This window comes from Ursus maritimus, unplaced genomic scaffold, assembly GCF_017311325.1.
Source record: "Ursus maritimus isolate PB19 unplaced genomic scaffold, ASM1731132v1 scaffold_7, whole genome shotgun sequence".
Lineage (NCBI taxonomy): Eukaryota > Metazoa > Chordata > Mammalia > Carnivora > Ursidae > Ursus > Ursus maritimus.
In genome coordinates, this window is record NW_024426885.1 from 78,764,257 (window position 1) to 78,785,311 (window position 21,055).

The 21,055-nt window shown below is 39.2% G+C and overlaps 1 protein-coding gene across 1 annotated transcript in view; it reads left to right on the top strand.

The window, feature by feature from the left end:
- MINPP1 (multiple inositol-polyphosphate phosphatase 1) overlaps positions 1-16,968 on the top strand; it is a 43,274-nt gene extending 26,306 nt beyond the window's left edge. The window contains exon 5 of the mRNA XM_040624684.1: positions 15,560-16,968. Coding sequence (XP_040480618.1) covers positions 15,560-15,956 — 397 coding nt within the window. The 3' untranslated portion in view covers positions 15,957-16,968. The remainder of the gene's footprint in view (positions 1-15,559) is intronic.
- Positions 16,969-21,055: the final 4,087 nt, after the last annotated feature.

Sequence of the window (21,055 nt, forward strand, 5' to 3'; positions counted from 1 at the left end):
AAGATTTTTTATTAGAGAGCACGAGTGGGGTAAGGGGCAGAGGGAGAAGCAGACTCCCCACTGAGCAGGGAGCCCGACTCGGGGCTCCATCGCAGGACCCTGAGATCATGACCTGAGCCGAAGGCAGACAATTAACTGATGGAGCCACCCAGGCGTCCAAATACCGCAGTTTGTTAATCCATTCTCCTTATGATCAGTATTTAGGTAGTTTCTAGTTTGAGGCTGTAACAAACGAAGCTGCTGTGAATTTTGGTTGTCTCGGTATGGGCATTGCTTTCATTTCTCTTGCGTAAGACCTAGAGATGGACTAGCTGAGTCACATGTAGGGGAATGTTTACGTTCTGAAGACACTGCCAGGCTCTGCCCTCCGTGTGTGAGAGCTCAGCTGTTCTACCTGCTGGCCGAAGCATGATAAGGGAGGGTTTTTTAATTTTAGCAGTTCTTGTGGGCGTGTAGTAGCTCGTCATTGTAGTTTTGGTTTGCGTTTCCCTAAACACTGTTAATACTGGCCATCTTTCCATGTACTCATTTACCATCCCTGTGTTTACTTTGGTGAAGGGTCTGTTCACGTCTTTTAGCTGTTTGTAATTGGGTTGTTCATCATCTTCTGTTGTTGGAAGAGTTCTTTATATATATTCTAGGTATACGTCCTTTCTCAGAGTTATGCCTTACAAATAGATTCTCCTAGTCTGTGGTTTGCCTTTTTCTTTTTGTAATAGGTCTCTTTTGGGCTGGTTTTGCCGCCCTGGGGAGGTGGTTCCTCCCGAGCATCTGTTTGGTACCCTGTCATGTTGAGGTTTTCCTAGTCTGGCTTATGGAAACAGACTCTTCCTGGCCCTGTGTTAGCTTTGGGAAGTGTTTTCACCTGTTCTTTTCCAGTGTTTTCCCTGGATTTGGATAGTTTCCTTGCAGGCACGTGCTGATTGGTACCAGCCGACAGCTCGAGGGGAGTCCCTGCACATCTCTCTTCTCCAGAACTCTGCCCTGTGAACTGCAGCCAGTGTGGCCTCCCTGAGTTCTCAGTCCTGTCTCACCTGCTCAGGAAGATTGTCGTGCTCCATCTGGGCTCCCCTTCCCTGTGCTGCTGCCTGGAAACCCGGTGGTGAACTGCGAGAACCCTTAGGGTTTACCTTCCCTCACTCGGCCTCTGCCTAGTGCTGAGTGTCTCAGAACTGCCGCCTCATTTATTGTTGCTGGCTTTAGAGCAGTTGAAGGCGGGAAGGTAAACCCAGTCCCTGTGGCTGGAAGCAGAAGCTATTTCTGTTCTATTTTTGCTGGAGAAAAAAAACAATGCTAAAGTCATTTTAGTTCTATATTTGTGCTGAGCTGTCAAACTGATGCTTCTCCACATGCCTCATTGGAGCTGATGTGTCAATCAGATATATAGGAAGACTTACAAAATATATTTATTTCCTGGTGATTTTCTTCCCAGAGCATGTCCTGCCTCTGGCACTTCATGTTTATTTGTGTGCTTACTAAGTATGGGAATTGTCTGAGATGTCTAAAGCTCGATCTGATATTCCTGGATCATGCTTAAAAACACACTCTGCATAATACTAGTTGAGTGTGAAACATGAATTAAGAGCTTAGAAAGATCTAAGCTGAGGACATTTAGAGGAAAAATATACAATTATTAGTTGTTTTTCTGGTTGAGCTTTTTGAATGAGCTTTAAGTACCTTCTAGAGCTATTTTACCTAAATTGAACACATACATAGTCCTCAATCCTCATTTAACAACATAATTTTAGACTTCAAATTAAATTTTGTTTTTATTGAAGATTTGATAAAATCTCCTTACTGACTTACATAAGTAAAAGGGGGCTATTTGGAGACCTATGTTCTTATCCTTCTAGATAGCATTCGTAACACACTTGTCTTTTTCTTATTTTAAAATGAGAGGGCTTGGGGCGCCTGGGTGGCACAGCGGTTAAGCGTCTGCCTTCGGCTCAGGGCGTGATCCCAGCGATCTGGGATCGAGCCCCACATCAGGCTCTTCTGCTATGAGCCTGCTTCTTCCTCTCCCACTCCCCCTGCTTGTGTTCCCTCTCTCGCTGGCTGTCTCTATCTCTGTCGAATAAATAAATAAAATCTTAAAAATAAATAAATAAATAAAAATAAAATGAGAGGGCTTGACCACATCTCAGCCTTCAGACATTAGGATCCCAACTGTGTAATTCTGTATATACATTGGTACATTACTCATTTGTTTTCTTACATTTGTGTTAATAGTTTACAGTGGTTTTGTCACGTTCTGGAAAATGTGACATTCCGAGTTTAATGCCTTTTTATCAGAAGACGAGAGCAGAGCTAAAGGTGTTCTATTTCATGTCTTTGTCCTCATTCTTTGGGAGACTGTTCTGCGAAGAGTTTTAAAGAAAGAATAGTCATTACAAGTCGGGGATATAAGTTAGTTTGAGAAATGCGACTAATAGAAATCTGTGTTAGTTGATGGATCAGAATACAGTCAGAATACAGAAAGCACAGAAACAGAAAGATGCAAGAAAAATAGGTAAGTTCAAAGCAAATTATAAAACATCTGAATTATTAATTTGAAGTATGTAAATATTAAAACGTTAATTAATCTGTCAAGACATTTTATTTTATTTTATTTTATTTTATTTTATTTTGAAGATTTTATTTATTTATTTGACAGAGATAGAGACAGCCAGCGAGAGAGGGAACACAAGCAGGGGGAGTGGGAGAGGAAGAAGCAGGCTCATAGCAGAGGAGCCTGATGTGGGGCTCGATCCCACAACGCAGGGATCACGCCCTGAGCCGCAGGCAGACGCTTAACCGCTGTGTCACCCAGGCGCCCCCCTGTCGAGACATTTTAAATATAGGACCCACGAGGGTAAAATCATTGGACTTCTCTGGGGTACATGTGATTGATGCAGGAGATACAGACAGGCGTGGGACGGGAGTGGACTGTTCCTCAGGATGTCAGACTGAAAAGGTACCGAGAGGGATTCTGGGGACGTTAGAGAGTCTGAACTCCCACAGCTGGATTCATTTTTTTATGGCCACATGCATTTCTCTGGGAGGAAGTCCCATTCCATTTGGCAGGTTCTCCGTGGTTTTATGTCCCCCCCCCCCCAAGTTAACAGCTACAGATGCAGTGGGCATCGACGTGCCTCACTACTGATTGCAGTAGTTGGCAGCTCCTCCTCTAAAAACATTTACATCTTTTCAACACACAACACTCACTCCCTTACTCCCTCATTCAGACACACACACGTTCCTACCCGTTTTCTGTTGCCAATATTTTGGGCTTAATCATAGAGCAGCTTTGCTTTGAAGAAGCTTGGGAATGAAACCCAGAAAAGTTCTTATGCCACTGGTAGGACTTAGATGTTTTCAAGGAGAAACTGGGGATTTGATTCTTTCAGATACCAATGGGGACTGTACAAACTGGAGTAAATCAATTCCTAGCAGATGGCCTAGAACACTTGTAAGATTTATTCACTGTTAAAAGACAGCAAAGAGCAGTGTGTTCTTCAAATGAAACCAACTTCAGAGAAATTACTGATTTACTGTATCGAACCTGGCACATACCTTTAATGGCTTTTGTTGAAAGTTGGACCTTAAATAACTCTTATGTATTTGCTTTGATGTCTTTAGAGTTACAAAACAAACAAAAAACCTTATTGTGTGTGTGTACACACGAACTCCACAACTCTTTAGCCTCCACTAATTGAGGATATCCCAAGTCCCCACTTTTAGTGAGCAGATAAAATTTAGGATAGAAATACAATATGTTTTTCCATTTAACATTAATGCTACTTAAATCTGTCAAAGAAAAGTGAAATGTAAGTCCTAAAAGGGGGCAAACACGTATGAGCTTGAACAGCTGTTCAAGAGGGATTATATTAACTCTTTGGAGGGAGAGTATGCTCTCTTTGGTCACATATATTCCCATGGCAATAGTTTGTTTCTTTGTTTTTTTAATTAACGAGCTTTATTTTTTAGAGCAGTGTTAGGTTCATAGCAAAACTGAGCAGAAAGTACAGAGTTCCCGCAAACTCCCTCTGCCCCCCAGCACAACCTCTCTTACTGTTGACACCAACATCACAGTGGTACCTTCATTTTAACTGTTGACCCTACACTGACACATACTCATCATCAAAGTCTGCGGTTTACACTGGGGTTCACTCTTGGAGCGACACATTCTCTGGGTTTGAACAAATGTATACTATCTTCTTAGTTTTGCCTTTTCCAGAATGTCACGTTGTTGGAATCATACAATATGTAGCCCTTTCAGATTAGCTTCTTTTACTTAGTTATATATATGCATTTACGTTTCCTCCACATCTTCTGATGGCCTGACAGTGCATTTCTTTTTATCATAGAGTAATATTTCATTGTCGGGATGTATTACAGTTTATTTACCCATTTACCTACTGAAGGGCATCTTGGTTGCTTCCACGTTTTGACAGTTATGAATAAAGCTAGTCTTAACATTCACGTTCAGATTTTTGTGTGGATATAAGTTCTTAATTCTTTTGCGTAAATACCAAGGGGCACAGTTGGTGGATTGCATGGTAAGATTCTGTTTAATTTTGTAAGAAACCTCCAAACTGTTTCCGCAGCGGCCGTATCATTTGCTTCCGCAGTGAATGACACTTTCTTTTGTCAGCAGTTGGTATTGTCAGTATTTCAATTTTCACTCCTCTAATAGTTGTGTAGTGGTATCTCATTGTTTTAATTTGCAATACATAATGATGTGTGATGTTGAACACCTTTTCATATGCTTACTTGCCATCTGTTTATCTTTTTTCGTGAGGTATCTATTCAGGCCTTTTACTCATTTTTTAATTTAGGGTTGGTTGGTTTCTTATTTTTTGAGTCTGTTCTCTTGACATTGTCTTTAGTAGAGCAGAAGTTTTTAATTTAAATTTTTTTTTAAGATTTTATTTATCTGAGAGACAGAGAGCTAGAGACCACAAGTGGGAAAGAAGGAAAAGCAGGCTCCCTGCGGAGCAGGGATCCTGACATGGGGCTTGATCTCAAGACTCTGGGATCATGACCTGAGCCGAAGGCAGAGACACCCATCCAACTGATGTCCAGTGCCCTAGCTCCATTGGTTGAAAAGATTGTCTTTGCTCTTTTGTATTGCCTTTGCTTTGTCAAAGATCAGTTGACTATATATATGGGGTTCTGTTTCTGGGCTCTCTGTTCTGTTGTTGTTGGTCTGTTTGTCTATAGTTTCGCCAAACGATACTACCTTGATTAGTGTAACTTTATGGTAAGTCTTGAAAAGTTGTAGTGTCAGTCCTACAACTTTGTTCTTCTTCAATATTGTGTTGGCTTATCTAGGTCTCTTGCTTCTCCATATAAATTTTAGAATCAGTTTGTTGATATCTACAGAATCACTTATTGGGATTTTATTTGGATTGTATTGAATTCATAGATGAAGTTGGGAGGAACTAACATATTGACAGTATTGTGTCCTCCTATCCATGAACATGGGGTATCTCTCCATTAATTCAGTTCTTTGATTTCTTTCGTGAGTTATGTAGTTTTCTCAGATCTTACACATATTACGTTATTTTATACCTAAGTATTTGATTTTGGGGGTACTAATATAAAAGATAATGTGTTTTTAATTTCAAATTTCCCCTTGTTTGTTGTTGGTATATAGAAAAGCAGTTGACTTTTATATATTAATCTTGTATTCTGCAACCTTGCTATATGTACTTATTAATTCCAGGAGTTTTTTTTTTTTGTTGATTATTTGGATTTTTTGCATAGACAGTCATGTCATCTGCAAAGCCAAAGTTTTATTTCTTCCTTCCCAAGAGGTATACCTTTTTTGGGCGGCGGGGAGTCTCATTGTGTTAGCTAGGATTCCAGTATGATGTTGAAAACCAGTGGTTAGAGGAGACATCCTTGACTTGTACCTGATCTTAGCAGGAAGGCTTTGCATTTTTTTACCATTAAGTTTGATGTTAACTATAGCTTTTTGTATGTCTTTTATCCAGTGGAGGAAGTTCCTCTATTCCTAGTTTGCTGAGAATTGTTATCATGAATGAATATTGAGTTTTGTCAAATGCTTTTTCTGAATCTATTGATAATGTGATTTTTCTTTTTTAGCCTGTTGATGTGATTGTTTACATTAATCGACTTTTGAATGTTGAGCCAGCCTTGACACCTGATACAAATCCTACTTGGTTGTGGTGTAGAATTCTTTTTATACATTGTTGGATTCAATTTGTTAATATTTTGCTTAGGATTTTTGTGTTCATCTATCTTAACGTATATTGGTTGTGTATATATATATTTTTAGTATTATCTTTGCCTGGCCTTGGTATTAGGGTAGTACTAGTCTCAGAATTAGGAGTATTCCCTTTGCTTCTGTTTTCTGGAAAAGTTAGTAGAAAATTGGTAGAATTTCTTCCTTAAAGGTTTGGTAGAGTTCTCTGGTGAATCCTTTGGGGCCATTGCTTTTTGGAAGGTTATTAATTACTGATTCAATTCTTAATAGATAGACTTACTTAGATCTTCTATTCTTGTGTTAGTTTTGGCAGGTTGTGTCTTTCAAGGAATTGGTCCATTTCATCTAGGTTACCAAGCTTGTGGGCATAGGGTTGTTTATAATATTCCTTTGTTATCCTTTTAATATTTTAGGATCTGTGGTGATCTCTTTTCTGATATGAGTAATTTGTGCCTACCCTCCTTTTTCTTAACCTGGCTAGAGGCTTACTGATTTTATTGATCTTTTCAAAGAACCTGTTTTTGATATTATTGATTTTTCTCTATTGCTTTTTTGTTTTAAATTTCATGGATTTCTGCATTCATTTTTAATTTTATTTTCTTCTACTTACTTTGGATTTGATTTGCTTTTCTTTTTCTACATTCCTAAAATGGAAGCTGAGATAAGCACTGCTTTCACTGCATCCCATAAATTTTTAATAAGTTGTGTTTTCATTTTCACTTAGTTCAAAATATTTTTAAGTTTGTTTTGAGATTTCCTCTTTGACCTATGTGTTATTTAGAAGTGTGTTGTGTAATCTCCAAGTATTTGAGGATATTCCAGTCATCTTTCTGTTAGTGATTTCTAGCTTCATCAACTGAGCATATGTCACATAATTTCTATTCTTTTAAATTTTTTAAGATGTGCTGTATGTCACAGAATGTGATCTCTTGGTGAATGTTCCATATGAGTTTGAGAAGAACGTGTAATCTATTGTTGAATGAAGTAGTTTGTAGGTGTCATTATATCCAGTTGATTGATGATCTTATTGGGTTTAATTGTATCCTTAGCGATTTTTGGCCTGCTGGATCTGACCATTTCTTAAAGAGAGTTATTAAAATCTCCAACTATAATAGAGAGTTCATCTGTTTATTCTTGGAGTCCTATCAGTTTTTGCCTCATGCATTTTGTGCTCTGTGAGGCATATATATATATACACATTAAGGAGTATTATTTATTCTTGGGGCATTGACCCCTTTATCAATATCTAATGCCCCTCTTTATCCGTAATAACTTTCCTTGCTCTGCAGTTGGTCCTGTCTGAAGTTTATATAGCTACTCCTGCTTTATTTTGATTAGTGTTAATTAGTATGTTCTATCTTTCTCTGTTACTTTTAATCGGTATGCGTCTTTACATTCAAAGTGGTTTCTTATAGGCAGCGTATAATTGGAGCTTTGTATTTTAAACACTCTGACAATCTCTGTCTTTTAATTTTGGTATATTTTGTCCATTGGTTTTGACAGTGATTATTAATGTAGATGGATTAGTATCTGCCATGTTTGTTACTATTATCTATTTGTTGCCCTTGTTCTTTGTTCCTGTTTTTGTCTTTCACACTTGAAAAACACTTGGCTTTTGTGGTTTCAGTTGAGCATTTTGTATCATTCCATTTCCTCTCATTTCTTAGCATATCAGCTGTCTTTCTTCTTTTGGTGGTTGCCCTAGAATTTGCAATATGCCTTGACAACTAACCTAAGTCTCCTTTCAGATAACACTGTACCACTTCATGGGTAGTTGCAAGTACCTTATAATAACAAAATATTTCTAATTCTTCCTTCCTGTCCCTGTATCATTGCTGTCATTCATTGTACTTACACAGAAACATACATTGTGTGTGTGTGTGCACACACACAGACGTGCATACATAATCAAGTGCATTATTGCTATTATTATTTTGAACAAATTATTATCTGTGAGGTCAGTTAAGAGTAAAAAATGTAAACGTTTTTATTTTACCTTCACTTATTCATCTCCAGTGTTCATTCTTTATGTAGCTCTGAGTTTCTGACCTATAACATTTTTCTTCTCTCTGAAGAACTTCTTATAACATTTCTTGTGAGGCATGTCCACTGGCAACAAATTCCCTCGATTTTTGTTTGTCACTTCTGAAGGATAATTTTGCGTGGTGCAAAATTCTAGGTTGGTGGGCGTTTTCTCTCAACACATAAATAGTTCACGACCTTGCTTTCATGGCTTCTTTCAAGATTTTTTTCTTTGTCTTTGATTTTATGAAGTTTGAATATGGTATGGTTAGGTATGGGGGTTTGTTTTGTTTTGGAATTTATTTTCTCAGTGTTTGAGCTTCCTGGATCTGTGTTTTAGGATCTAACGTTAATTTGGGGAAGTTCGCAGTCATTATTGCTTTAAAGATTGCTTCGTTTCTGTCTTTCTCTTCTGGTATTCCCATAACACATGCAAATCAAACCTTTTGTAATTGTCCCACAGTTAGTTCTTGGATATTCTGTCCCACAGTTCTTGGATATTGTGTTCTGCTTTTTTCAGTTTTTATTCTCTGTGCTTTTCAGTTTAGGAAGTTTCTGTTGTTATATGCTCAAGCTCAGAGATTCTTTCTTGAGCCATGTCCAGGTTACAAGCACATTCCTCACTTCTGTACCATGTTTTTAATCTCTAGTGCTCTTTGGGGTCTTTCTTAGAATTTCCACCTCTCTACTTATATTATCCATCTCTTTTTGCATGTTATTTAGCTTTTACATGTTATTCATATATTTTTACAAAATTCCTGGCCTGATAATTCCACCATATCTGCCATATCTGATTCTGGGTCTGCTACTTTTTCGGTCTCCTTAAGCAATGATTTTTTTGCCTTTTAGTCTGTCTTGTCAGTTTTTTGTACATGATACACTGGGTAAAAGGAACTATGGTAAACAGCCTTTAGTAATGTGGTGGTGAGGTGTGTGTGGGAACGGCACCCATGCTTCTCAGTAGTCTTCCTCTCCTCAGATGGCACAGGTTGGTTGGAGGTGGCTAGAGCTGGGTATTTCCCCTCCCTCAGACAGGTTAGGCTCTGGAAAAACAGTTTCCCCTGAGGGCCGGTCTTGTTAAGAGGAACAGAAAGCTCTGGCATCTTTCAAATGGTTCCTGTAGGTAAAATTCACCAAGTGTGGGTGCTCCCTGGGGTCCCTCAGAGTGTTTAATTCCCAACTTGTCCACAGTGAGCCTTTAGCAATTTGTCAGTTACAGTTTAGGTTTTCCTGCCCCGCCCTGGTTTCCACGGAGTTTCTACTCTTGTACAGGCTGATTCTCTACGTCCATCTGTCCGTCTCTCCTGTCTGAGGAGCAGCACTTTGCCTTGTGAACTTCTCTGATGGATCTGAAGAAGACTTGTTGATTTTTCAGTTTGTTCAGTTCTTTGTTGTTACTGTGGAGTGGCAGTTTCTAAGCTCCTTACTGACTGGAAACGTTGAAGTTCTAGTTGGCATACACACACACACACACACACACACACATACACACACACACACACACACACACACAGATTTTGATATTTTGGTAGAGTTTCAAACAGTAAAGTAAAAATCACTTTACGTATTGCTTAGTCAATATTTATAAGAAAACCATGCTGATATTCGTGGCTCTGAGTGGATTGCTGACTTGAACTATAGAGTATAAAAAGGCTGAAAAATTATTGGCTAATTGCTTTTGAATTTTATACTTCGTAATTATGAGTTAGATTTTTTATTGCTACTTTCTTGGGGAGCCTTGAAGAAGATTGCTTTATTATATTTAGTTGTAACACCAGAACCATTAAGGATTACTAAGTTGAGTTTGGCTAGGAAAAATAAAATAGTGAAGAAAAGTAGTTATGTTTGAAGTGATTTATATTGTGATCTATAATTTAATAGAAATACTTTTGAGTTAGTGCAAAAAATACTGAACATTCTTTTAGATCTCTTAACTTATTTAAGAGTGTGCTAAATTCTTTTTACCCTTAACCCAAACTAGACATTTAGTGAGCACTGAATTTTCCTTTTGAAATGCAAAAACCAGGAAGAAAGATTTTTTAAATTGTGTGGAACATGAAAGTGCTTAGAGTTTTTTTAGACGACTTTAGGGTTTCAATTTTATGTTCGTGTTGGTAGCATATTTTATAAAATATAAAACATTCTTTTCTATTTTATAAGCTGCTGCTTTGAGATAAAATTTTTCTAAGCCAGATTTTTAATAGTCTGATTTCTTAACATTTTCAAAAAAAGCCATAAACCAAACCAATCAAGTGTCTTCTTACTGTGTGCCCAGTAAAGATTTGTGCACACACATTTATATGATTGTTTACATGTAGTCCACTAAGTGATCCTTTTTTTCAGGTGTGGGTGATGCAAATTAATGAATGGGTGTTTTTGTAGTGACTTTAATGGTTAGTTCAGAGGTAACTTAGATAAGTTAGTTAAGCCCAGGATTCTCATCTGTGAACAGGGGATGGTAAGTAACATCCACATCCTAGGATAAACGGCCCTGACACTTCCCTGAGGCCTCTGTGGGCAACGTTTCCGCTTTAAGACTTGCTGGGAATGCGTCTGTAACCCTGCTCAGACCCTGCCTCCTCCTCAGAGCAGGGCCCTTCCTGCTGGGACAGGAGGGCTTGCTCTCCTCCTCGCCCTCCCTGGGTGCCCCTAACACACAAGTGCTAGTCTGCAAGAGCCAGGAGGAGCTTTCATTTGTTTTTTTGTCCTTTCACCTACCACCCTTCTAAAAACAAAACGAAACAAACCGGCGTGGTACCTGGCACTTGGCAGGGAATGATTAGACCTCCGGCATCTAAACAAGGTAACCAAATGGATCTTGCTTCTCTTTGTTTTGTTTTGTTTTGGAGAATTGGCTGCAGCCGTTTTGTGCACGGCCTTTCTGTGTGAACACAGGCAGCACCAGCCAGCGGCTTTCTCTGAAGTTGTAACAGCGCCTGCTGTGTGTACAAGACACAGAGGGGAAAAGTAGACAAAGGTGATCACAAGTGGAACTGGGCTCATTTCTCCTTTGTATTTGGTATTATCTCATAAACTTAAAATGTTTTTATCTGATCATTGTAGAAAATCCAACCTACAAAAAATTGTAAGTTCATTATTTTCTACAGACACTTTTGGATTTCTAAGCAAATTAGTGTTTTGGTTTTCAGGACTGTTCTGGAGAAGGCTACGTTCGTTTTCACTCTATAATGTGTAGTTATCCTTGTCTTAAGTTATTATTATTGTATTGGTGGATTTAACCAGACCTTTAAAAATGTAATTTTTTGTGTTGCCAGCTTCTTTAATAAAGATTGATCTGGGTGGGGCGCCTGGGTGGCACAGCGGTTAAGCGCCTGCCTTCGGCTCAGGGTGTGATCCCGGCGTTACGGGATCGAGCCCCACATCAGGCTCCTCTGCTATGAGCCTGCTTCTTCCTCTCCCACTCCCCCTGCTTGTGTTCCCTCTCTCGCTGGCTGTCTCTATCTCTGTCAAATAAATAAATAAAATCTTTTTAAAAAAAAAAAAAAAAAAGATTGATCTGGGTGCCGGGTGGCTCAGTTGGTTAAACGTCTGCCTTCAGCTCAGGTCATGGTCTCAGAGCCCTGAGATCGAGGCCCGAGTCGGGCTCCTTGCTCGGCAGGGAGCCTGCTGCTCCCTCTGCCTCTGCCTCTCTCTGTCTCTCATGAATAAATAAATAAAATCTTAAAAAAAAAAAAAAGATTGACCTGTACAGGAAGATAGTAGTCATGGCATTTATTGAAAAATTAGACTTTTTCTTACTATTTTCCTAGAATTCTAAAATTAAAGATTATTTATTGAGGTACAGTTAACATGCGGTTTTATATTAGTTTCAGGTGTACAACATATTAATTCAACAATTTTATACATTACTCAGTGTTCACCATGATTAAGTGTAAACACTGTCTGTCACCAAACAACGTTATTACTATCTTATCGACTATATTCCTGATGATGTACTTTTCATCTCCATGGCTTATTTATTTTGTAACTGTAAGTTTGTACCTCCTGATCCACTTTATCTATCACATCTCTTCCTCCAGCCACCTCCCCTCTGGCAACTATCAGTTCTCTGTATTCAAGAGTCTGTATTTTTATCTGTCTTTTTTTTTTTCTGTTTGTTCATGTGTTTCTTAAATTTCACATATGAGTGAAATCATACAGTATTTGTCTTTGTCTGATTTATTTCACTTAACATAGTACACTCTAGGTCCATCCATGTTGTCACAAATGGCCAGATCTCGCCCTTTTTTTATGGCCGAATAATACTCCACTGTGTATCTACATCACATGTATATAACACATCTTTGTCTGTTCATCTGTGGATGGACATTTGGGCTGCTTCCGTATCTTGGCTATTGTAAATAATGCTGCGATAAACCTAAAGAACCTTCAGGTTTAAACTTAAATTTGGGGCACAACCTAATTTAATTTTCCTCTGTAGCTTGGATGTAATTACTAGAACTTCTCTCATGATTTGTACATAGCTTTGTTGGTTTCTTCCCTTTACCCAGTACATGTTTTTTTTATATGCGCGTTTGTTATTTGTCTTATATCTTTTTTCTCTTTTCTCTCTGTTTGATTGTTTAGTCTAAGTATGTATGGCTGTCTACACCACTGTCTCTCCTGTATTCTCAACACAGTACCACCAGCCTCACGTGGTTTATTCAGCACCTGAAAATGGGCCAGGTCTAAATGAAGATGTGTTCTAAGTGTGAAGTACACACTACATTTTGAAGACTCGACAGAAAAAAAGAACGTAAAGTAGTTCATTAGTCATTTTGATGTAGCTTGTTGAAACGAGAATATTTTGTATTACATTCTGTCTTACATCCCGTTCCCAGTTTGTTGGAGTTCCTCTGTCGGGAAGAGAGGAGTGTTGCTGACAGGTCTTTCTCTGAGACCACAGGGGTGTTGCTGCTGTCCTTCCTGACCTCTTGCCCATCCTGATGGATCTCGTAGACCGCAGTCATGGAGCATTAGGCTGAGGGTGTGCCTGGCTTTCAGCTTGCTTCCTCCTGGTAGGAGGACTTAAAATGTAAACCAGTACAGTCGACCCTCAAACAACACAAGTTTCAAGTGTGTGGGTTCACTTACATGTGCGTTTGTTTTTATAAATTCACAATACTGTGTATATATTTCTTCTTTCTTAACGGTTTTTTAAATAACATTTTCTTTTCTCTTTATTGTAAGAATTCAGTATATAATACATAAGACATTCAAAATATGTGTCAGTCAACTGTTTATGTTATCAGTAAGGCTTTAGTCAACAGCAGACTATCAGTAAAGTTTTTGGGGAGTCAGAATGTTATACATGGGGGCACCTGGCTGGCCTAGTCTGTAGACTGAGACTCTTGATCTCAGGGTTGTGAGTTCAAGCCCCACATTGGGCATGGAGCCTACTTTTTAGACACAGGTTTTTGCCTGCACAGAGGGTTGGCGTCCCTCACTCCCACATTGTTCAAGGGTCAACTGTATTTTTATATTACTTATTTTCTTTAATTTGTATTACTATTAAATTCCATTATATTTACACTATGGCAGTGGTGTTGTTCACTTTGTCTTGCATATACTCAAATGCATAAAGGCAGGCAAGTAACGAATGAATCCATCCTTGGTTAGACAGTGTGCAGTATGTCCTCGCTGGAGTGACCCGTATTGCTGTTCAGCAGATTATTGCCTTACGGGAGTCTATGTTGTCAGATCTTCAGGGTTTCAAGAGGAGCGAAAAATCTGGATTTTTGAGAATCTGAAATCACCCTCTCTTATATACTGAAAATAATGCAAACTTTAGAAATAGTTATGCAGGTCAAACCAAATGTAATTGTGTTCTGAATGATACTGCTTTGTAACTTTGAGCCTGAGGAAATGCTTCTTGGAAATAAATACAGGTTTTAGATACTTTAAATGACCTAATTAGGATATATACCAGTTAAGAAGAGGGGCTCACAGTCACCTGTTGATGGATGGCTTTAAAATTTCCATTTAGAGAATATTAATCTCAGAAAAGTGGATGATTGTGTAATAGTATGTTACAGCTTCTATGTGTTTTTATGTATTTCTAGTACTCTATATTTTTATTTGTTATAGGGATGTTTTTCTGGTCCCTATTCTTCTGTTTACTTTTCTGTTGCTCATTTTAATGTGAATTTGGTTTCCCTGAACGTTTACAAGAAACCTCATGTCAGATTGCTTTTCTAACCTCACGGAGCTCCCTTTCTGGTGTTGTGTGTGTGTGTGTGTGTGTGTGTGTGTGTGTGTGCTGTTGAAAAGTCTGCTGCGTTCCTTTCTAGGCTTTTTCTGGCTCTGGTCCCCTCCCCTGACTTTTATCCCGACCTGCTCTCCCCTGGGTCCGGCTCAGTGTTGAGCCCGCTCCCAGCGGTTTCTCGTGTCTGTGGCCTCTGTCCTGGGATGGGGCCTAGGAGTGGCTGTTGTGAGAGTTCACAGGGGCTCCATTTCTGCAGCCCCAGAAGAGGGCTGTGCTAGTCCTCTCTTGCACTCACCAGTGAATACTAGATGTCAGCATGCTGTGTGCCCTCCGTCTGCGCTCTCCACATGGACACCAATACCGATATTCAGGTCTTGAGGCTGTTGGTGATTCACTGAGAAAACTTTTCCATATGGCTATTTGTAAATGTTTCCCTTGGGCTTTGGGTCACAGACAGCTTGCAGTTAAAGAAAGGTGACTTAGCTTGCGGTGTTGAAAGCTGATGTACTTCTGATGTTGCGTCAACTGCTCCCAACCACGAGCACAGTGAATCAGCTACAGTGGGCTGCATCTCTACCCTTTTGTGGCTCTCTTCCAAATTCAGTGCCCAAGTCAGGTGTTGTAAAACACTGAAGGATTACATGAATTACCATTCACTGTTCAGACTTGGTTCTAACCAGGAAATTTACTACATATTGCTTGTTCTTATTTCCTAGATACAGATAAAATAGCATTTGAAGTTCATTCAGAAGACCTCCCTGGAATAATTGATACTAAGGGCCCGTTCGCTCAGTTTCATTCATGGAAAAGCAATACAGTTTTGAAATACATATGTGCTTCAAGTTTCTTAATCTCCTAATAAAAACACTTTTCTCTCTGGGAACTTAATAGCAAGTGTGCAGTGTTTTAGATGGATTTTCAATACCACAGTGATCCTGAATTTGGAACTTAACTTTGAGTATAAACAGTTCCGTTCTTTGCCAGAGTTTTAGCCATATTGTTGAGTTGTCTATATAGAGATTAAAAAAGATGACAGCATTGCACACTGCTTCTCACTACTGTAGATATATCCTCCGTGACATGAATCTGTGTATATATTTCTTCTCCGTTTGTTTTTTAAGGTCTCAGCCAATTTCCTCTCCAGTCATCCTTCAGTTTGGTCACGCGGAGACCCTTCTTCCACTGCTCTCTCTCATGGGCTACTTCAAAGATAAGGAGCCCCTCACAGCTTACAATTACAAGGAACAATTGCATCGCAAATTCCGAAGTGGCCACATCGTGCCCTATGCCTCGAACCTGATATTCGTGCTCTACCACTGTAAAAATGCGAAGACTCCTAAGGAGGAGTTCCGAGTGCAGATGCTGTTGAATGAGAAGGTGTTACCATTGGCTCACTCACAAGAAACTGCCTCCTTATACGAGGATCTGAAGGACCACTACAAGGACATCCTTCAGAGCTGTCATGCCAGTGAAGAGTGTGAATTACCAAAGGTGAACAATACGTCTGATGAGCTATGAGTAACTGGAGAACATTTTTCATTCATCGGGGAGTGATTCATAGCGATTTACATGCTTGGAATATGGGGCAATCCATGGTTACAGAAGGCTTTCACAATACTTGAGTATTTCTGTCTTTTCACAGAAAAATGTTGAATTTCTTTTTGAATCTGGACATGGATGTGTAAGAAACTACTTTTCACTGGAGCAGCTCTCTTAGTAGAAAAAAATCTATTTAAAGAAATAGCTGGCACTGGAAACGTTTACAGAAATCAGATCCTATTTATATAAGAAATCTCACACTGAGATAGAATATGATTTCAAAATGGTACTTGACAGTGCTGGACTCACAGCATATGTCATTTGGATGATCAAAACTTGGCGGGACTAAGTGTAGGAACTTTCCAGTTGTGATGCCTTCTCTGCCTTTCGCTCAGCACAGTTCTGGCATCATCGGTCTTCATCAGAAACAGTGTGGTGCCCGGGACTGTCGCTTTAGAAGAAAGGTGACCTCTCTCTAGTTAAGAATTTGAAACAATATTAAGAAACAGAGTGTGATTTTCAAAGGACACCTTCACTGAAGGAAGACAAAAAGTATAATAAAATAGATATTTTTGTTAATAGTATTTATAAAGTATTCGAACACTTTTTCAATAATTCCTTTTAACCTCCTAGTAAATCCTGCAAGGCCTTTCTTTAATTATTATCCTACCTGTTTTACATTTATAACAATGGAAGGACAAAGAGGACCATTAGCAACAAGGAAGATGGATAGAATCAGAGTTTCTTAAATCCATTGCTTTGCAGTTTTTTTCATGCTGTCATTTTGCTTCTATTTTTATATTTTGCTATTATGTGAAATGTATCTTTTGGTTATTACTTTCCCATTCTTTTTTTTCCCCCCTAAGTGAAGACTTCATCCTGGCTGGGTTAGTTTCACAGATCTGAACCCATTTCAAACAGATACTTCTGAGTTTTGTCAAATGCCGTGAAAGTGTTTGCTATAAAAATAAACAGAATTCTTGTGACTTTACTACCAGGTCTTTTCTGCTGTGTTGATGTACAATCCGTAATTGATGATAAAAGGTTGGAACTTCAAACAGCTTTGACAAAATCAGGCAATATAAGGCAATTTTCTTCTATTAGAGATTTACTCAAGTAAATTTCTACTTCTTTAAGAAAAATGGAAATACACTTTATTAAAAATCTTAATAAGAAATATCACAACTACATATTGAAATTATAAAAGATGCATAGATCATCTGTTGATCGTTGATCTTCAAATGAATTACATCCATAAAATAGGTAGTCAGCTGGTACGTACTGCTGATGGACCCATGCCCTGCTGATCCTGCAACGGCTGCTCTTCTCTTACTTTTTCTTTTTCTTTTTAATTTGTAAATGCGTTGTGAAGAAGAGAATAATATAACAAGCATTCGTGTCCATTGTCCTGTTTCATCAAAATAACATTGTAACTAAGGATCCAAGTAAGAACAGTTGAGTTCTTTTTTGTGTTCTGTGCCTAGAGATAACCACCAACATAAAATTCAGTATTCACCATTCCATTGCATGCTTGACTCGAAACTTACAGTATTGTTGTGGGGATTTTTGAATTTTCTATAAAATAACCATTCTTGAATATCATATTCTTGAATGAGTGATTTATTTTAACTGCTGTGTTTTCTTTCAGGGACCTTTCTTGATCCAGATTATTTGTCACAAATTAATATTGTTAGTTCGTCAATACTTGTTGAGTACTTTTTATGAACAAACATCAGACTCAGTCTGTATGTGTATAAAATTGAATGAACCTAGTTCTTTCAAGGGGGTTATCTCAAAAGACCTTAAACCACATTTCGTGGTGTCTGACACATTGACTAAATAATTTTTGATTCACAAACTTCTAGACTATGAAGGTTCTATAGGAGGTATTTAATTTTATTGTTAAAATAGGACCATATAATCATTTTGGTGGTATTTCAGGATGGAAGAAGGTAAGTGTGGTCCATTTTCGCTAAAACTACAGAGATTGTGTTATTCTGGTGCTATTATTCCCATTTAGGAGATGCCTGAAACTGAGGAATTTCATGATAAAAGCTAAGGGTCTTTTCTAGGATAGGATAGATAAAAAGTTGAACATCAAAAATCATCTTTGGCTGACAAGAGTTCATTCAGAATAGGTGACCAAATCACTCAGTTAAGCCAAACTTAAATGACTGTTGGTTTGGACATTTTTGTCAATTAATAAACAGCCTGTCGACATTAGCCATTTTTCTGTCTAATCTACAACTTGACGTGTGCAGTGCGTTGTACTCACTGTTTATTACGGTCATGTTTCTCATTTTGAAGTTTCTGCTCTCCGCTACATCATCATTCACTTGATACTAATTTTGTATATAGTCTTGATCATCATTTTAACACTGAAAGCAAAACTCCGCTTATAAAGAAAAAAGAGCCGTTTTCTCTTCCAGGCATTAACCAACTTTTATATCTTTATGAGATTGCTTTCCTTTTGTAAACCACAGAGCCGCTGCATGCCCTGAAATACTTGGGAGTCACGTACGACCAAACCAGAACGTATTTCTCTAAGGTGGATATTTCATGTGGTGTTCATTAATGATCCTTGGAATTCGGACTGTCTTCTGCCAAATGGAAGCTGAAAATAAATATTTGCATTACTGTACAATTTGCCTGTATCTAGCTGTCCTGAACTTACTTCCCAGATTACCGTGTTCCCTCCTGGCAATTCCTTGTTAGGAATTTCCTTCCACTCACCTTGCAGCCCAGTCCACTCTTAAGCACCTTCACATCAATCTATTAATCTGTTTCGTGTGTGTGTGTGTGTAATTGGTATTTTCGAGAAAATTCCACAGCACCCCCCCCCCCCAAGATGTCATGCTCTTGCAGTTAAAAGACTTGCGGTTTGAGCTTCCTAACTGGCAGCGTGGGAGGAGATTAACCTTCAGCACTTTAACAGTTTGGGGCACCTGGCTGGTTCGGTCCGTGGAACGAGTGACTCCTGATCTCGGTGTTGTGAGTTTGAGTCCCATGTTGGGTGTAGAGTTTACCAAAACCAAACAAAAAGCCAAAAAACTATCATTACTGAGGTAATACATTTTAAGATAGAAGGATTCTTCATTTTTATTCTGTAACTAGTCGCAATTCAGTGACTTCGATGTACTATTCCCAGATTTTAAGCCATTATTTAGACCCAAGTCATTCATGTTTACACATTTTTGTTTGACATACTGGGAGAACAAATATTTGTTCATTAAAATGGCAGCCTTCTAAATTAAATAATACTCCTAGTATAACAAGAAAATGCCATTAGAATATTGTACATGATTGCTGAGATAGCTAATATGGAAAATGAAGCTGGGATGAAAATATGTAGATTATCTCTGCTTTCTTCATTAGAGTTCATCCTGCCAAACTTGGTTCTGATTGTCTTTGGACCACACATGAACAGTATGGGTGCTTTCGGAAACGTTTTCAACAACTATTCTGTAAAACAAAAATCCAGTTTCGGTATAAGTTATACAAATAAATACTGGTGAAATATGTCTTTGGATACATCCAGATGTGAAAGTTAATTGCTAAGAAGCATTCTTACATGGAGATAGGAAGGACGCTAGTTTTGTTCTTCCCCTGAGAGACCAGCATCCGACTCTTCTCCTTACAATTTCTGTCCTTGCCTTTGCCTTCCCAAGGATGTGTGGACACTAGTCTCGTTGTGCGAGAAGAGAGGACTTTTTCTGTCTGCAGCAATGCTTCCTGAAACTTCCTGCCACTCCTTGTGTTGGGGAGATGAGGAGGAGAGCCCGGTTTTCTAACTTGCCTATTTTAGATAGTTTTGTAGTCTCCTTAACCCACCCGAGTTCTGTCCACGCTGGGGGAAAAACAATTGGGTTTCACAGCTTTTCTCACTACTTCACTGCTGATGGCTGAAAAGAGGCTGAGGAGAGATGGAGAGTTTGGGGGCAGATGGCTGAAGAAATGAGAAACCAGCCCCTGCCTTTTCCTTGCTGAGTGAGACCCAGGCCGCGAAACTCCCAGGCACACAGGGAATCAGAAGCAGCTGGGATTCTGCGCGTGCCGGCTCGCAGGTCTTTCTCCTACGGGAAGTGGGGGGTGGCAGCCAGCACTGTGGAACTCCTTCAAACGGGAGCTGCTGATTCTTTGCCTCGGTCATCTGCTGCAGGGAGGAGATTAAGTAATTCTTGCTTTTCAAGTCTAGCTGTTCTCAGTCTCGCTCTTGAAAAAATAGAAGCCCAGCTGGAAGACTTCCTTCTAACCTGGGGGCCCTAGATGAGTTTCAGAGAACTGTTTTTTTAATGCGTCTGCAAACTGGTTATGGGGCCCCCCAGGTGGCTCAGTCGGTGGTGTCTGCCTTCGGCTCAGGTCATAATCCCAGGGTCCTGGGATCAAGCCCCGCATCGGGCTCCCTCCTCTCTCTCTCCCTCTGCCCTTTCCTGTGCTCTCTCAAATAAATAAAATCTTTTAAAAATAATAAAAGCTCTAGTTATTAAGGATGTTATAGGCACCACTGTAGGTAGGGGTCCATGCATTTGTTCGTATTTGCCCATACGTGGATTTGTCACGGCTCGTCTTCGGAGAAAAATCATCTCCTGTTACAAAGTCATAATGTAACAGGATACTTGGTAATTATCAGTGTACCTGGTGTTAACTAGGTTCCCTATAAAACGGTGTGTAAAATACTAGCTGCCGTTGGGTAAGGGAAATAGCTACACGTACCGCGTACTGTGGAAGGTATTTCACTGTGGCTCCACTTAATCTCCGTTAGGGACTGTGAAGTCGGCGGTGGGAAGCCCATTTTGCAGATGAGGAAATGTTGAGAATGAAAGTGCCTTTGCTTTTTTAAAAAACACTTTAAGCTCTATTCCGATGTGTGTGTTCTATCAGTGATAAAGTGGAATTTTGACCTAGTTCACATGGGGCACTCTGGTGTGCAGCATGTTTGAGTTGGCACTCTGATGATAAACCACATAAATCCGACTCCGCTCACCTGTGCAATGAAAATACTGCGTTCCTTTGTCCTTTTCCGTAGCCATTGGCTTTAACTGCTGAGGTCCAGAAGTGGCACACTTGCTCAGCAGGAA